The sequence below is a fragment of the Paralichthys olivaceus genome, chromosome 8, assembly GCF_024713975.1.
Source record: "Paralichthys olivaceus isolate ysfri-2021 chromosome 8, ASM2471397v2, whole genome shotgun sequence".
Taxonomy (NCBI): domain Eukaryota; kingdom Metazoa; phylum Chordata; class Actinopteri; order Pleuronectiformes; family Paralichthyidae; genus Paralichthys; species Paralichthys olivaceus.
Window position 1 is genome coordinate 5,316,114 of NC_091100.1, and position 15,560 is coordinate 5,331,673.

At 40.9% G+C, this 15,560-nt stretch overlaps 2 protein-coding genes across 5 annotated transcripts; one reads left to right on the plus strand and one right to left on the minus strand.

The window, feature by feature from the left end:
- Positions 1 to 314: 314 nt before the first annotated feature.
- Positions 315 to 12,904, plus strand: LOC109639567 (proto-oncogene vav-like). 4 transcript variants are annotated; one of them, XR_011243705.1, is made up of 30 exons: positions 315 to 455; positions 896 to 1,003; positions 1,104 to 1,220; positions 3,150 to 3,266; positions 4,819 to 4,877; positions 4,979 to 5,044; positions 5,161 to 5,269; positions 5,523 to 5,618; positions 5,702 to 5,770; positions 5,913 to 6,016; positions 6,137 to 6,236; positions 6,410 to 6,505; positions 6,932 to 7,000; positions 7,136 to 7,222; positions 7,305 to 7,390; positions 7,488 to 7,623; positions 7,751 to 7,860; positions 8,218 to 8,319; positions 8,408 to 8,502; positions 8,595 to 8,614; positions 9,011 to 9,047; positions 9,134 to 9,270; positions 9,730 to 9,795; positions 10,038 to 10,069; positions 10,812 to 10,922; positions 11,677 to 11,764; positions 11,855 to 11,984; positions 12,169 to 12,320; positions 12,407 to 12,533; positions 12,649 to 12,904. XR_011243705.1 is itself a non-coding variant. In XM_069529444.1 (29 exons), the coding sequence occupies exons 2-29, from the start codon at positions 917 to 919 to the stop codon at positions 12,458 to 12,460; spliced, it is 2,532 nt and encodes an 843-aa protein (XP_069385545.1). In that variant the 5' UTR covers positions 315 to 455; positions 896 to 916; the 3' UTR covers positions 12,461 to 12,601. The 4 variants fall into 4 exon arrangements, 3 of the variants coding, with proteins under 3 accessions (XP_069385545.1, XP_069385548.1, XP_069385546.1); XM_069529444.1 differs by lacking the exon at positions 12,649 to 12,904 and having other exon boundaries at positions 12,407 to 12,601; XM_069529447.1 differs by lacking the exon at positions 12,649 to 12,904 and having other exon boundaries at positions 9,134 to 9,150; positions 12,407 to 12,601.
- A 397-nt stretch (positions 12,905 to 13,301) lies between these two features.
- Positions 13,302 to 15,537, minus strand: ubl5 (ubiquitin like 5). The gene is made up of 5 exons (XM_020103127.2): positions 15,330 to 15,537; positions 14,642 to 14,706; positions 14,182 to 14,265; positions 14,060 to 14,097; positions 13,302 to 13,592 (listed from the first exon to the last, which is right to left on the minus strand). Exons 2-5 carry the CDS (start codon positions 14,695 to 14,697, stop codon positions 13,549 to 13,551), a joined length of 222 nt encoding a protein of 73 aa, XP_019958686.1. The 5' UTR covers positions 14,698 to 14,706; positions 15,330 to 15,537; the 3' UTR covers positions 13,302 to 13,548.
- Positions 15,538 to 15,560: the final 23 nt, after the last annotated feature.

The following is a 15,560-nucleotide window of genomic DNA, read 5'->3' on the forward strand; positions in this document are numbered from 1 at the left end:
AAAGTGGATAAAACATATTTGCAGTAAATATATATGCAGACTACTCACCTCAAATAAGATCTAAATATGGTTTAGGGCTGTTTTAGCAAAGTTGAACATTAATTTAATTATCTTGCATTCTGTACCATAGTCACACACATACACACTCACTGCTTTTCTGTCTTATCTGATGTATACATTTATACCATCTCACTTGCAGAGCACACTGGGTTTTTATCCATTTGTGCCACTCATGGCAACACCAACTTTGTGTGTGTGCATCTGTGTGTGAGCGTGAGGGTGCGTCAGAGGAAAAAGGAAGTTGCGGGCCAAAGTTAAAAGCCATCAACACAGTGCAGCTCTGCAGAACACCCACCACGGAAGAAAGAAGGCAGAGTGAGAGCGCCCAAGTCTGAAAATGAGACGATGAAAGGAAGACGGGAAGGTCGAGAACGAAGACATAGAAAATACTGAAGGTAAGAGGCTTACTGTAATATAATCCTACATTGATTTATAATCAGAAAGGTTTAGTTGTACAGCACAGCAGTGGCTTTTTATTTCCTATTTTACCGGGTTACAGGAAGGCTTTACTGAAAGAACAAAGAGTGTGAGTGTGTAGGCCAAATTATTTTATGATGGTTTGATCTTTACTATGTGGAGATTTTAGTTTACTAAGAAAAAGAGGAGGCGTTACACTGACACCGAGTTTCTTCGCATGTGTAAAGTGTGAAACGTTTTCATACATCCTGTTCCTTAGTTATTAGTTCTGTTCAATGTAAAGCCTTAAAAAGGCTCTTGGCTTAAAGCTAAATGGGGCAATGTTGCGTTGTTGAGAGCCAAAGTGCTCAGTGGTTCCTGGATACTGTGTTTGTGAGGACTTTACTTCACAGTCTCTTGCCTCCTGTCCGTCTGTCAGTGTGTCACTCAGAGAAGTAAGATGGAGTTGTGGCGGCAGTGTGCAATGTGGCTGATCGACTGCCGAGTCCTTCCAGAGAACCACCGGGTCACATGGGAGGGTGCACAGGTAGATCATCTGTGTCACACATTCTCACATGAACACACTTCCTGTCTGGGCTCCTGAATTTGATTTAATTGAATGCATGTGTTTGTGTGCGCTGTGTCAGGTGTGTGACCTGGCTCAGGCTCTTAGAGATGGCGTGCTGCTCTGTCAGTTGCTTAACAACCTGCTGCCACAAGCTGTCAATCTGAGGGAGATCAACCTGCGCCCACAGATGTCCCAGGTAATACACACACACACATACACACACATACACACACACTTTTCCTGCTCAATTTCCATAGGATATTTCCATAGCGACAAGCACCAGTACTGACACTCCTCCAGCAGTAAGATAGGAAAATACTGTCCATATCCCGGATCATATGTCGAGAGTGGAGGGGAAAGGAAAAATACAGCAAATCAAATATAATATCAAGTAAATTTCATGATTGCTTAACCCTATCTATCATATTGATGACAATGATAAGAACTGGCTCAGTTCAGTGGCGGAGCCCGACTGATTTGTGAGTTGGCTGAAGCCTCAGGAACGACTGAAATCTTTACTCTCTAATATGAGTTTTTGCATCGGATCCCAAACACCCAGTATCGGTCAGGCTCTGTTTTGTAGGAGTTGCGACACTAGTTGGAAACAGGACAGAGTCAACACTAGAATCATGATCATGAAAAGTGTTTCCACGAGACACAAGCCGAAATGATCTCACTGCTGGAGCAGGTATTTTCTCCTTTTGCCCATTTAGCTCTCAACAGTGTACAAAAAGTGATATGATGGAGCTTTTAGCATTGTTGTAAAGTGATGTACCAGATTTATTCAATTAACATAAATAGTGCATGGATTCTCAATGCCTAGTACCCTGCATTTTCTGTGGCATCAGAAGGATTCCTGATGCTGGTATCAGTATCGGAACATCTCTAATAGTTTTTTTGGGACATGAGCTTAAAAGCTTTCTTGCGAAAAAAGAGATGGGAAGATCAGTATCTTACTCATGTCTGCTTAGGAAATACGGAGCCGCTGCCAGCAGCCGGTTAGCTCGTGTTATATCACGGGCTGTAGTTTCACCAGGTTTCATCAAGTATATTCTTAAACTACTGAGATAAAAATTCTACCAAAATACACTGGAAAAGTGGAGAGAAAAGAATAACCCCTCGTATCTGAGTGGACAGAGAGAAAGGAGAGGTCAGCAAAATATGAGGCAAAGACCTGGTTAAATAAAGTATTAAAAAAAGGAAGAGGTGTCACGTGGCCCAAACTTCTCAAGGGAAGTCCTTGAATCGTGTCCGCCTGGACTTACCACGATGTCTCAAACGTGTGAGAGCAGGAGCTAATGTGTCTTGTGCAATGGGAAACTCTGGGATATCCTCAAGGGTGGTTAAGAAACATCCGGTGATTAACAGAATACAGGAGTCCACTACTTTGACGCCCGCACACACACACACACACACACAGGATCTTCCCTGTTCTCTTGCAATAAGTTTTACTACACTCTGAGTTACAGTTGCTCAGATGTATCGTGCAGACTCCTGACAGAGTGATGTAATGTGTGCAGCACTGCCAGTCAACATTTCCCCTTTTTCTCAAATGAAGAGTTCCTCATTTCCTGCTGCCGAGCAGAGAGAGAGAGAGTCAGAGCACAGTGCCTCTGTTTGGTTTCTACATGTCAGCTTCAAAATAATTCGGCCTTTATTTTAGCATCAGTTGTTTCTGTGTATCAGCACGTTGACATTAACTTTCATGTTGTCTCCTATAGGCATTTAGATGGAGGGTTTTTTTATTGCAGCTGCTTGTGGTTCTGTGTATTAGAGCCCTGCAGGGTTTTTTCTAACAAATTCAAATTTGGACGAACAGCAGAACCAAGATGATGTTTAATAATACGTCCATTTTACTGTCTTTTACTGTCTGCTGTTTAAAAACTCTGACATATATATATATATATATATATATATATATATATATACAGAATGGATGATAGTGATTAGAGCCTGATCAATTTTTAGGATACAATCTCAGGGAGTTAAAAATTCAAATAAACCCAAAACTTTAATATAAATAGCTGTAAAAAGAAACACGCAATGCAAACAAATATATAGAACTTAAATTAAATCATCAATAATTTTCAGCACTTAAGTAAATAAGTTGTTTGTTTGTGTTTAGTTTCTTTGCCTCAAGAATATCCGGACGTTCCTGGGAGTCTGTCAACAGATGTTTCATCTCAAGAAGAATGAACTGTTTGAGGCCTTCGACCTGTTTGATGTCCGAGACTTTGCAAAGGTATCTGTCTGTCTGTCCTTCTGTCTGTCTGTCTCTCTGTCTGTCCTTCTGTCTGACTTGACTGAGCAGCATCTGTTTATGTAATGCAGTCTGACCACAGTCTGAACATGGTGCACTCTTATGTCAGTCTTTATGGTAAAAGTCAGGAGCGCTGCAGCTTGCAGACGCCTACACGGCCCTGACAGGAAGTCACAGGGTGATTTTCTAATTGAAGCGGCTCAGCGAACACATTCATTCTCATTATCACAACTTTCTTTCACTTTGGGAGCCGTGTGGCCACAGCAGCACTTTCGTGTGAAATGTGGCCTCAGTTGATTCGTATGCACAAGCAAAGAGGAAGCAAAGGTGGAACTCTGACTGCGGGGGGCTTTAGGTTTTAAAAAAATTTAGTTGACAGTGTGTAACTGTAAGTTCCTGTCACTGAGCCTCTCGTTTCACTTTACGTCTTCCAGTCAGTAAAATACAATAAACTCTGTAATTGGATTTGCAGTGGTGTAAACAATATACAGATCTTTACATATTTAAGTTGAATTAATAATAATACACCGAAAGCCTTGTATTGCAAGTAAAAGTCCTGAAATAAAAATCTTACTTAAGAAGAAGAAGTATATAACTAAAAAAGTGAAAGAAGTCATTCATGAAGTGTGTCCTTTGACTGATCAAGTAATAAATGTCATTGTTCGATAGTTGTGGAAACTGTTGGGTCCCTGTAAAAACTTTGTCTCGTAAATTGGACTGAACAGAATATTTTTTATTACAATCGATTCTTCAGTTTGAAAACCTCATTTAGATAAGTGCTACACAAATAAAGTTATTGTTATTGTTATTAGTAGTAGTAGCAGTAGTATCAGCATATAAACAGGTTTTGTGTTGAATGTGGGGTCAGGTTCTTCCAAAGAGAGTCACATAGTAAACCTAACGGACTGTGTGTTGATTAATATAAGTGAAAAGAGAAAGAAACTAGAGCTGGAGCGATAACAATGTTAGAGAATAAAAAACTATGACTACTGAAGCTGTCTCTTGACAGTCAGACTGTAAATCTTTTATTTCCCTCTCACCTTCTCCTACAGACTTTCACTTCTTGTTACATCTTTCCTTCTCAGTCTTGGATCGAAATAGAAAATGAATAGTTCAGCAGATCTGACAGAGAAGTAAAGTCTTTACTTGGACAGTATATTTACTTTATAACACCCACCTTGTAGTTATTTGTCTCTCTGAAAGAAAAGAACCATAGTTCAGGACTGTGGGACGAAAACAAGCTTTCTTGAAAACACAGTTCTTAGGTGATGAAATAAAACCTTAAAATAAACGGTCTTCAGTTTCACCGACGGACATTATTTAATCACAAAGAAGGATGAGCGACATCTTTGGTTAAATCTCTAATAAAAGTGGTTTTGTGAAATTCCTAATCATCATCATGACACTGCAGTTCTCATAAAGGTGGTCAAACCGAGTAAGAGTGAAACCAGGTGTGAAGCCAAAAATCTTTTGTGTGTCTGTGTCTCACTCCGTACTGGTTATCATAACCACTCTTAATGTGTCTGTGTCACAGGTCATAGACACTCTGTCTATCCTGTCTCATTCCTCCATTGCGATTCAAAGAAGACTCCAGTGAGTAGTTTTCTTCCTCTGTTGCATAATGACGGATTCATGCAGTTTCTGGGCGAAGCCTCCTTTGCTTATTTCCCTCAAACACACTTTCCTTCCTCAAGGCCTTTTCCTTCGGAAGAATGTGCCACTGATGACGAGATCTACAGCGGCTTGTCGGACCAGATAGAGTGAGTTTACTTTTTTTTTTCGACAAAAAACAAAAAGAGGGGTGGTTCCTGAAAATGTACAAATAATAGGATGATAGGATTTACAAATAAAAGTTGTAATAATGTGTGTGTCACAGTGACACGGTGGACGAAGATGACGACTTGTACGACTGTGTAGAGGATGAAGAGAACGAAGGGGACGAGATCTACGAGGATTTGATGAGGACGGACGAACAGCCTGAAACTGTGAGTGTTCCAAACCTCGAAATGATAAATAACACAACAAGAGTTGTTGCTGCAGCATTTTATCGCGTCCTTCTTTCATCAATAAGAGAAATGCAATAATCAAAAGTCAGCGCTGGAAGAGTGAGAGAGACTAAAATTGTTCTGAAAGGGCCGGCATCTATGTTACACTGCAAGATACAAGTTTCAAAAAATCCAAATTGTGTCTGCAATGGTTGAAACAGATACATATCATATTTTTTGCGTGTTTGTGCAGCAGCAGAAAGCAGTCGTAGACAAACGAGAGTGCTGCCTGCAGGAGATCCGACAGACAGAAGAGAAATACTCGGACACACTGGAGTCGATATTACAGGTGCGTACCCGCCTTCAGTCTGCGATCCACTGTGAATGGACATTGAAGACATGAATAACAAACACGCCTTCTCTTTTGAGCAGCACTTTATGAAACCTCTTGAGAGGTTTCTCAAGGATCAAGACATTGAAAGCATCTTTATCAACATAGAGGTACAGGAGATGACCCACATGCCAGCTCACGTGTGTGCAGGTTGAACTCCATGTATTAGCTTTGTTGACGTGTTTTGTTTGTGTGTGTGTGTGTGTGTGTGTGTGTGTGTGTGTGTGTGTGTGTGTGTGTGTGTGTGTGAAGGATTTGGCCGACACTCATCGTAAATTGTTGGAAGAGGTCCGGAGCTCCATCCTAAAATATGGAGCAAAGAATCTTTACCAGGTGTTTCTGAGCTACAAGGAGAGGTACACAACACACACGTGCACATTTTTTCTGCTATTTTTAAATTGGAGCTTTAAATAATGGAAGAGAAACGTGTAGATTCTAATGTGTTCTATATGTTTTTATATTCGGAACCCCCTCAGGCTCTTACTGTATGGTCACTACTGTAGTCAGGTGGAAACAGCGACTAAGCACCTCGACAGTCTATCGAATGCAAGGGAAGACATCAGGATGAAACTGGAGGTGACCCACACACACACACACACACACACACACACACTCTGATTTCTTTGTGTTACTAATTATGTGATTTCATTTGATGGCGAACAGATTCCTGCTCAATGAATTCTTTAGATTCGACTGGTTTGCTCCAGAGGTTCACTTTCTTCTTCTTGTCTTCTTCTCTCTTCTCTTAGGAATGTTCGAAGAGAGCCAACAGTGGACGCTTTTCTCTCCGAGATTTACTCATGGTCCCGATACAGAGGGTCCTCAAATATCACCTCCTGTTACAGGTGTGTGTGTGTGTGTGTGTGTGCGCGTTTACAAGACATCTAGTTAGTTTGTTAGATGGACGACATGACCAAAACCGAAAAGTCAAAGCACACGTCAAATACATTTTTCTCAAAGACGGTTTCTGTCGGTTTCAGTTTTAATAATTTATTTGATGATGTAGAAAAGGATGGAACACCACGATTGGCAGCTGAGACTAGTTCATGATTAGTCGAGTGCATGTGTTAGTGAAACCTTGTTACCGCAGCTCCATCCCCTGATCACTGCTGAGCAGACTCTGGTGCCAAATGCACAAGATGGCAGCGTTTGTATCCGGGGTGATCTGGCTTCGTTTCTGGAGGAAGTGGAGACATGTTGTGCATCTTTATTTACAGTCTATGCTTTGACCTGGTAGCTATAATTTGATGTGGTATATCTGTGTTTTGCAGGAGCTGGTGAAACACACCACTGACCCAGCAGACAAGGAAAACCTACGCACAGCTCTAGACGCCATGAGAGTATGTGTGTGTTTGTGTTTTATTTCAATTACTGATTTAAATTCATGATATTTATACAATTGTCTCTCTCTCTCTCTCTGTGTGTGTGTGTGTGTGTGTGTGTGTGTGTGTGTGTGTGTGTGTGTGTGTTTCCAGGACTTGGCTCAGAGTGTAAACGAGGTGAAGCGAGACAATGAGATCATCAGGCAGATCACCACCTTCCAGTTGTCCATAGAAAACTTGGTGAGGTCACAGTTTCCATTTGAATATCTCTACTCTCAGCTGTTATTCACGTTTATTCATCCAACTGTGCTCTTGTCTCCAGTCTCAGTCTCTAGCTCTCTTTGGTCGCCCCAAGATTGACGGAGAGCTGAAGATCTGCAGCTATGACAAAAAGTCTAAACAGGACCGGTGAGTGTTGTTTATGTGTCTCTGAGTATTTCTCATGCGTCGATACCATGGATCTGACAATTTTTGTTGTGTCTGTGTGTACTTGGCTGTCTGTCAGGTATGCATTCCTGTTCGATAAAGCCATGTTTGTATGTAAGAAGAAGAGCGGGGAGACTTTTGAGTTAAAGGAGGTCATCGAACTTCAGCACTACCAGATACGAGATGAAACCACAGGAGAGAAGGAAAATAAAAAGGTTTTCCCCTCGTCTTGCTTCACTCTGCACCACTAAAAATACCAGATAGTGCGCCTATAAGACGTTTGTGTGTGTGTGTGTGTGTGTGTGTGTGTGTGTGTGTGTGTGTGTGTGTGTGTGAGAGCAGTGGTCCCACCTGTTCCTCCTGCTCGACTGTTTTGGGAGGTCTGGATACGATTTATTCTTCAAAACCAGAGAACTGAAGAAGAAGTGGCTGGAACAGTTTCAGATGGCTCTGTGAGTTAACACACACGTACATGCGCAGATCATCAAAGTTTTAAAACTGTCATGGTGACAAACCCGCAGATAATCATCCCCTGACTCAACACTTCACTTGGGGCTTCATACAGTCTACCAGCGTGATCCAGATAAATATTAAGATCTGCACCAACCCCAGATATTGTCCTTCTACCAACTTTCAAGAAAGTGTAGTTTTGCGTAATCCTGCTGATTCCAAACAAACGGAGGTGAAACCATAACTTCCTCGGCGGATGTAATAATCCTGTAAAACATTAGAACACTAGCAGAAGTAAATATGTTTAGCTGCTAAATTAATTCTACCTGCAAGTAAGTGATGACTCGTTTCCCTTGCAGGTCAAATATGTGTCCAGAGAACTCCACAGCCAACAACCACGACTTCCAGATGCACTGCTTCGAGGAAACCACTTCCTGCAAGGCCTGCTCGATGCTGCTGAGGTACCTTCGTCTCTTTGCTCCAAGAAACGAAAAAAAAACAACGAACACTTGTCAGGTGATGCTTAATCTCTCCGTCTGTCGTCTGCAGGGGAATATTTTTCCAGGGATATCGCTGCACTCGCTGTAAAATGGCTGCACATAAAGAATGTTTAGGCAGAGTACCTGCCTGTGGACGAAGCTCCGGTCTGTATACATGCATGTGGATGTGTTTATAATCAGTATCATGATTTGAAATGTTACAACATTTTACAATGATTTTCCTCTGGGAATTACAGATCATACTGGCACCAGGAAGGTAAAACTTTATCTTTGACATTCTTTTTTTATTATATTCGCTGCCTCTTCTTTAAAGGGGACATTCTGTCCTAGGTTAGGTTCATTGTTTTAATTTGTGGTGTAACTTGAAAACGTTCACATGCTCTAATGTTAAGAAAACACAAATCACGTTCCTCCAACTGTCCATTGCTGCAGCTCCTCTTTTCAGTCTCTGTCTGAAACACTTGATTTTAGTTCCTGTCTCTTTAAGGCCCCCACTCCTGATAAAGCCTTTACATACACAAAAACCTGTATAACACAGTAGAGGAAAGAAACACTGAAAAAGCATCATATGTCTTTTATTAAATGAATCTTCTGCAAATACGTAAAACCTGAGATCTGATTCGTCCACTTCTTTTGTCTTTTGTTCCTCCAGAATAAAACACAGAGGTCCTCGGGACATTCCAGCGTTGGTAAGGAACTCACAATGTGAATGTTAAGACGGCACATTTTACACTTCTGCTTCCCAACGTCTCCTCTTTCTCCTCGGTGCTCTCAGGATTCCCAAAGATGGAGGTATGTCAGGAGTATTATGGGCTGCCTCCGCCTCCTGTGGGCTTCGGCCAACAGCTTCAACTGTCTAAAGGCGACATCATTGAGCTGACCCGCGCTGAGGCTGACCTGCAGTGGTGGGAGGTAAAGTTAGAGAAACACACACTGAGATCAGATAAGACTCAACTTTTTTTCTAATACACTAGATTGTTGTGTGTATATTTACTACTTTTCAAGTAGTAAATGCCACAATAAATAAATAAATATACAAATAAATACCACTTTAAAAGCAAGATTAAACAGAAACTACAGGACGAATTACTATTAAACATGATGGAAAGATGTGGTGTAGGTCAGGGAAGAACCAAGAACACTTTGAGACGGATTCCCCAGGAAGTAATTCATCGATCTTGATGAAAAATATCTTGAAAAATATATTTAGGGAACTGAAATCTGCGAGTTTGTGTAATTTGGCTTCATTTAATCAAAGCAGAATGTTGGGCCTTGGGCGGAGGTATGCCATTCTAGTTTCTCAGTGTCTTCTAAGTGTCTTCACGTGTTCTAATGACTGCTGTGTGATTCGCTGCTGTGTGTGTCTCTCAGGGAAGAAACCTGACTATCGGTCAAATGGGATGGTTCCCCTGTCGGAAGGTTCAGCCCTACGTCCCCGTGAGTACCATCCACCCGCAGAGGCCCTCACTCATCACAAAACTCAAAATGAAACAAGTGACAAGCAATGGAAGTGCATGTTCTGTTCAGTCCTGTGTTATTTGTCAGCGTGTAGCAGCTGTCCACCATTTGCTGCTGCTGACACCAACATTAGCAGTCGTAGGAAGTGAAGAACCATTTTTTTACCGCTGAGTTTTGCAGCGTGTCGTCTCTAACCTCTGCACGATTTCTCCCTTTCCCAGAGGTCGACCCCTGATTTGTCTGGTTTCAACTGGTGAGTATCGGCAGGAACTAGTTTAAATCACTAAGCCACTCTTAAACTCAGAGGTTGTTTTTTTTTGAGTTCACTGTCGGTCAGAGTTAGAAAACACAGAAGCAGACACTGAAAAGCACTGGTGCTTTTAAAGACGCTCTCCACACTCTTATTGTCCGTGTGTCAAATATCCTGTAGTTATCAGTCGACTACGTGTGTTGTGCAAAATCAAGAACACGAAGTGAAAACAGGTATTTTCTTTAAAGTCACTGTGTAGGGCTTTAAAATGTCTGACTTTAGCACCATCTGGTGGTCATATCAAGTACGGCCCATCGCACTGGAAAGAAGAACACAAAGCGGCACATCGACGGCACAGATATCAATACATGTTCGTTTTAAATACACACCATAATGTAGTTGTATGCAGATAAAACAGATTGTTATTGCATTTGTCAACACCAGCAACTGCTCCTGAGGCTGACTCTAGCAGAAACGTCTTATACCTACAGTCAAATACTATATAGTTTCCTGTCAGCCATTTTTAAGTGTTGTATGCAGCTTATAAATATTCAACAGAAACATCTAATATGAACTTTAAAACAAAACTCACACAGGTGACACTTCCTGGATAATGTGAGCTGCCACATTCGTGTAACGGTAGCAGTTTTATTTCTGATTAATACAATGTTCCTTCTAAGATGTAAAATGATTCAAAAGTTATTTAAGCACCAGAATAATGTCCTGCTCCTGACTGTGAATCAAGGTTTGCTGGGAACATGGACAGAACCGCTGCCAAACAACTGCTGATGTCCCGCTCTGACGGAACCTTCCTCGTGCGGCAGAAAGACGGAGGAGAGTTCGCCATCAGCATCAAGTAAGTGTCCATTAGTTCAACAATAAAAAGCAGTTTCACTTCAGGAGATTTACATCCACAAACCAGAACTGTTTCTTTTTATTGAATGCTTTCACTTTCTATTTTTACCGTGACTCCCCCCACTTCCTGGTATAAACTATTAATATTGCCTATTGTTATTTAACAATAATACAAATAATATTGAATGAATTGTTATTCATTATTGATTTTGTGATACTGTGATTGACATATATCTTGGTTTTATGTGTTGTGTATTTGTTTTAGAGTTTATGTGCCTTTGCTTCTACTGTTTTATTAATGATTTGTACTTTAGTGCCTCTGTCCATGTTTTTAAATGTCACAGTTGTGTAAACGATTTAAAACTGTTCACGTCTGTTTATGTAATTCTTTGTGTCTCTTTGTTATTTGTAACCATCGACCCTTCAGCTAAACTGACCCCGATAGTAACTTTGATATTAACAGATGTTTGTCTTCTACGTTGCACCACGGTCTAAGATAAATTACTGGATATCTTTGAGCTCAAGTTTCATTTCTTTTCATTGAGATTTTGACTTGATTGTATTTAGTTCATGTTCTGTTCAGCCTTTGTCATTCAGCACCTGTTAATTGCAGAAGTGGAAACATCTGTTTTCCGCCTTTGAGAGCAGCACCATCATTGTTCAACTGTCAAGAGTAAAGACTGCATCATGTCTGACTTTTGTGTGAACGTTCCCTTTACTGTGATTACTCTCTCTCTCTCTCTCTGCTCCCCCAGGTTCAACATGGACATCAGACACATTAAGATCACGTCTGTTGAAGGCCTGTACCGCATCAATGACAAGAAAGCATTTAAGGGTTTGATTGTGAGTCTGAACACCGTCACGCACTCAGAAACCTTATACGCACATTGACACTAGATTCACTATTAACCTCATTTCTCCTTCCCTCGTTAGGAGCTGGTTCAGTTTTACCAGAAGAACTCTCTGAAGGAGTATTTTAAGGATGTGGACACCAATCTGCGGACGGCCTACAAACAACCAGAGCAGATGAACTCATCCGACAGCACACCGAATACCACACCAGGTACGGTGCGTCTCTGTCACTTCACACAAAGGATTGTGTCGCTGTATTCAGTATCAAACATGTTAAAGTTATGGAGCAAAAAAACACCTTATGTTGGTGCTAAATCCAAAATTAAAAGATTTTCCAAGATGTCAAACTATTCATTAAAGCTCATCCACGGTGTAACGTGGGCTCTGTCTCACAGGAGGCAGCGTGCGGAGTTTCGGCGTAGCGAGGGCCAGGTACGACTTCTCAGCCAGGGACCGCTCGGAGCTGTCGCTGCACGAGGGAGACACGATCAAGATCCTGTCCAAGAAAGGTCACAGCGGTTGGTGGAGAGGAGAAGTGTACGGCCGGGTGAGGATTCTGCAAACATCTGCACACAGAGGTGTTTTTTTTTTTTTATTTCATTTTTCTTAACTGCATGGTGCCTGTGTTTCCAGGTGGGGCTCTTTCCAGCAAATTACGTGGAGGAGGACTACTCCGACTACTGCTGACGTGGATCCAGAGCTGTCAGGACCCACATCCAGTCGATGTGACACTTGGTTTCCATCAATTGCATTAACCCATGTGTGTATGTGAGAGAGATGCTGTTGATCTAGTGATGTGAATAAAACTTTTTTTTTTTTTTCAGTTGATCAGATGATTTTTTTTTTTCCCCATTCTTCTGCTTTTCCACCTGCAGGGTTTGCTCCCCCGACACAGGAGCATCAACAAGTATTTGGGTTGAGGCTCCATTTCATCCCAAAGGCGTCACATATTCAAATTCTACCAAGAGAATGTAGGAAACTCATTATTTTATGATTCTGAGTTTATTCAGTGTAACGCTTCGCTAAGCTTTGATCCACTGGACTGAAAAGAGTCTTCCCCAAAACTGTTGCCACAAAACTGAAGATATGCAACTGTCTGAATAAAGCCGTCTAAAGACTATGAAAACATAACACCAGACCAAACAGTGGTGGAAAAATATTTACAACTTTTACTCAAGTAAAGGTATCTGTGAGTAAAAATACTCCATTACGATTAGAAGTTCAAAAAGAAGAGAAAAGAAAATACCTCTTGATAAAAAAAACTAAAAAAACTTTTGAAACGTTAAGAATTCCCCAGGGAATAATTCATGGATCTTGGAGCAAAACAAAATAAGTATACTGATACTTTTGTGTACTTCGAGAAAACAAAGCCTTGAAATCTAAAACTTAACAGTGAGACCAGTGTAATGTACTTTACGTATATATGTAAACCAAAGGTAACTTGAGTATAGTTAAAGTTCACATGCAAGCACAAGATGTATTTCAGTCTCTCCACATGACACAACACAAATGATCAGCACTCTGTGGGTACGTAAATATCAGCTTTACTTCCAAGATATCAAAAAAGAATTTGCAAAACATTAAACATACTAATTTATCAGCAAAATTAAAAGTTTAACTTATCAATGTAATTTTTTTTTTTTTTTCTGCGATGTAGATTCTCTTCTGTTTTTCTGTTGTCTGATCATGCTGGTTCCTGCAACAGGATCCATCTCTTCATATCTGTGTATGTTGTGTCTCTGTGACGTGTGTAGCATTGTCCTGTGGTCTTCAGTCTACTGGTAGTACAGCTCCAGGTTCATCCCATCATGAATTTCATCTGCAGAGGTCAGTTAAGTAAAATGGCTCAGGACAGAAGAGCTGTAGATTATTCAGTACTATGTCAAATGCATCAGATCAGAACAGGTGAATAAAATATTTATGGAAACAGGTTGCTGAGTGTAGATGCTGCCTAAAAATACAAACCTATTTTTTGTGTAAGTGTTAAAATAAAACATTTCTAAGTGTTGAACCGAGGTAGGGATAGATCTATGAGTTATTTACAGTTAAGGACAGATTAGCCTAATTTCTTCTTCCATTTATTTTTGATAAGACAGAAATGTCTTATTGACCTTTGCATAGATACGTGCTCCGAGTAATTCTAGTCCCTGTCCACAATTTGTTGACAGCTGGTGCTTAAAATTATCAGATGCGTCTGGAAAAAAAAATAATACAAAAACTGTTGCTACAGTACCAGTTCTCAGTTACAGACACTGAGAGCTGCAGAAATAATTGTTGAAAGGATACAGTCGCCCAGAGACACGTGATCCTTGAATATGGTATACCTGTGGGAGCAGGAGAGACATATTTAGCTGCAAATAGAAAACAGCCACAGATACATGAGTTATGAATCTGAGATGAGAGCTCACCATTTCTTTAAAACAATCTTGTCGTGCCGTGTTCCTGTCTGGGCAGCAATGAGCTTCTTCAGATCTCCGATGGTATCCTCAGAGCTGACACGTGGAGGTTAAAGAAGGAGCCATGTTCTTTAAATGTGGTTTAACTAACCCGGGTTAACAGGATGTTATCTGAAATCATCCCATGAGATATTTTCTAACAACTGGAGAATTGATTTATTTATCCTTGATAAATTTATCAATATGATTAACAGCACATTTCTATTGCAGCTATAGTTACGTACGAGAGAAACCAACAACAGCTGAGACGATTGCTACCAAACCAGAGCCTCACCACCGATGTAGCAGTTACTGAGGCCGGGGATTCGTAGATTTGATTCATTTACCAAATCTACACAAACACAAGTCACATAATTGGAGGCATTATGTTTTCTGCACAGCATTACACGTGCACAGTTTCAGTGAAGGATACTTGCACTTGACTCGGACTTTCTTGCCCAGACGATCGTTGCAGACCACCTCGATCATCTTCGGTTCCTGTCAGACACGTGAAAAGAGAATGAATGAGTCAATTTAAATACACAAACCTCAGTATTTTCCACTTTCTTTACGATCTCCTCGTAACTTTAAACGCTTCTTTTTGCTTGGACTGACTTCTACTATTATATCTTTTATAATCTTTATATAAAACACCTCGTTGTTCAAATGTGCTGTAAAAATGAACCCGCCTTATTCATTATTATACAACTATGTTTATTATCACGCAGTGTATTTGACAAAGGGCTGAATCTGTCGTTCAGCCTCGTTGATTTGAATGTGATGGACAAAATAACAGGAAGAGCTGTTAGCATAAAGCAACGTGGTTCAACAACATGACAGGCTACATGCTACATACTGTGAGTATGTTGTGTTGGAGTGTTTTGGTTTGAGCTAAGTGCCGCTAACACACTGACGACTGATTCAACTCAACGGTAGATAAAGTTAGAAGTTCTCGTAATGCTGAAGGAACACAGGCTTTAAAGGCAGGTTGTTTTGTTTAGCTAGCATTAGCTCACAGCGTCGCATGCTGCACAGAGAAACGCAGGCACGTAAAGCAAACTCACAACACCTAGCATTGGCTCTTATTTATCGTTATAGTGTATTTAATGTTTGATTTTTACCTTGAGACGCAGAGAAAAACTAAGATCCTTGTGTCGCTGATGTTTCTCTGCGACGCTCTGTCCCGTTTATCGTAAAGCGGCTTCAGTTTTACGCAGCAGCCTGTCGACCAATTAAACGAGCCCACTCGCGATTGACAGCTCCCATCAGCCTATGAACAGAGAGAACACCCCGTAGAGGGCGGGCCTGTTTTCTGAAAACAACTCGTAAACCGTAAACCCGCGGCGGAGTGT

What these genes read in the sequence shown, in the direction of transcription:
- ubl5 (XM_020103127.2), bottom strand. Translation starts at nt 14,697, where the DNA reads ATGATCGAGGTGGTCTGCAACGATCGTCTGGGCAAGAAAGTCCGAGTC. An exon ending in AAAGTCCGAGTCAAGTGCAA is followed by an intron (nt 14,266 to 14,641) that starts GTATCCTTCACT and finishes TCCACGTGTCAG; the next exon opens with CTCTGAGGATACCATCGGAG. An exon ending in TCACGTGTCTCTGGGCGACT is followed by an intron (nt 13,593 to 14,059) that starts GTATCCTTTCAA and finishes TGACCTCTGCAG; the next exon opens with ATGAAATTCATGATGGGATG.
- LOC109639567 (XM_069529444.1), top strand. Translation starts at nt 917, where the DNA reads ATGGAGTTGTGGCGGCAGTGTGCAATGTGGCTGATCGACTGCCGAGTC. An exon ending in CGGACGAACAGCCTGAAACT is followed by an intron (nt 5,270 to 5,522) that starts GTGAGTGTTCCA and finishes GTGTTTGTGCAG; the next exon opens with CAGCAGAAAGCAGTCGTAGA. An exon ending in TGCCTGTGGACGAAGCTCCG is followed by an intron (nt 8,503 to 8,594) that starts GTCTGTATACAT and finishes TGGGAATTACAG; the next exon opens with ATCATACTGGCACCAGGAAG.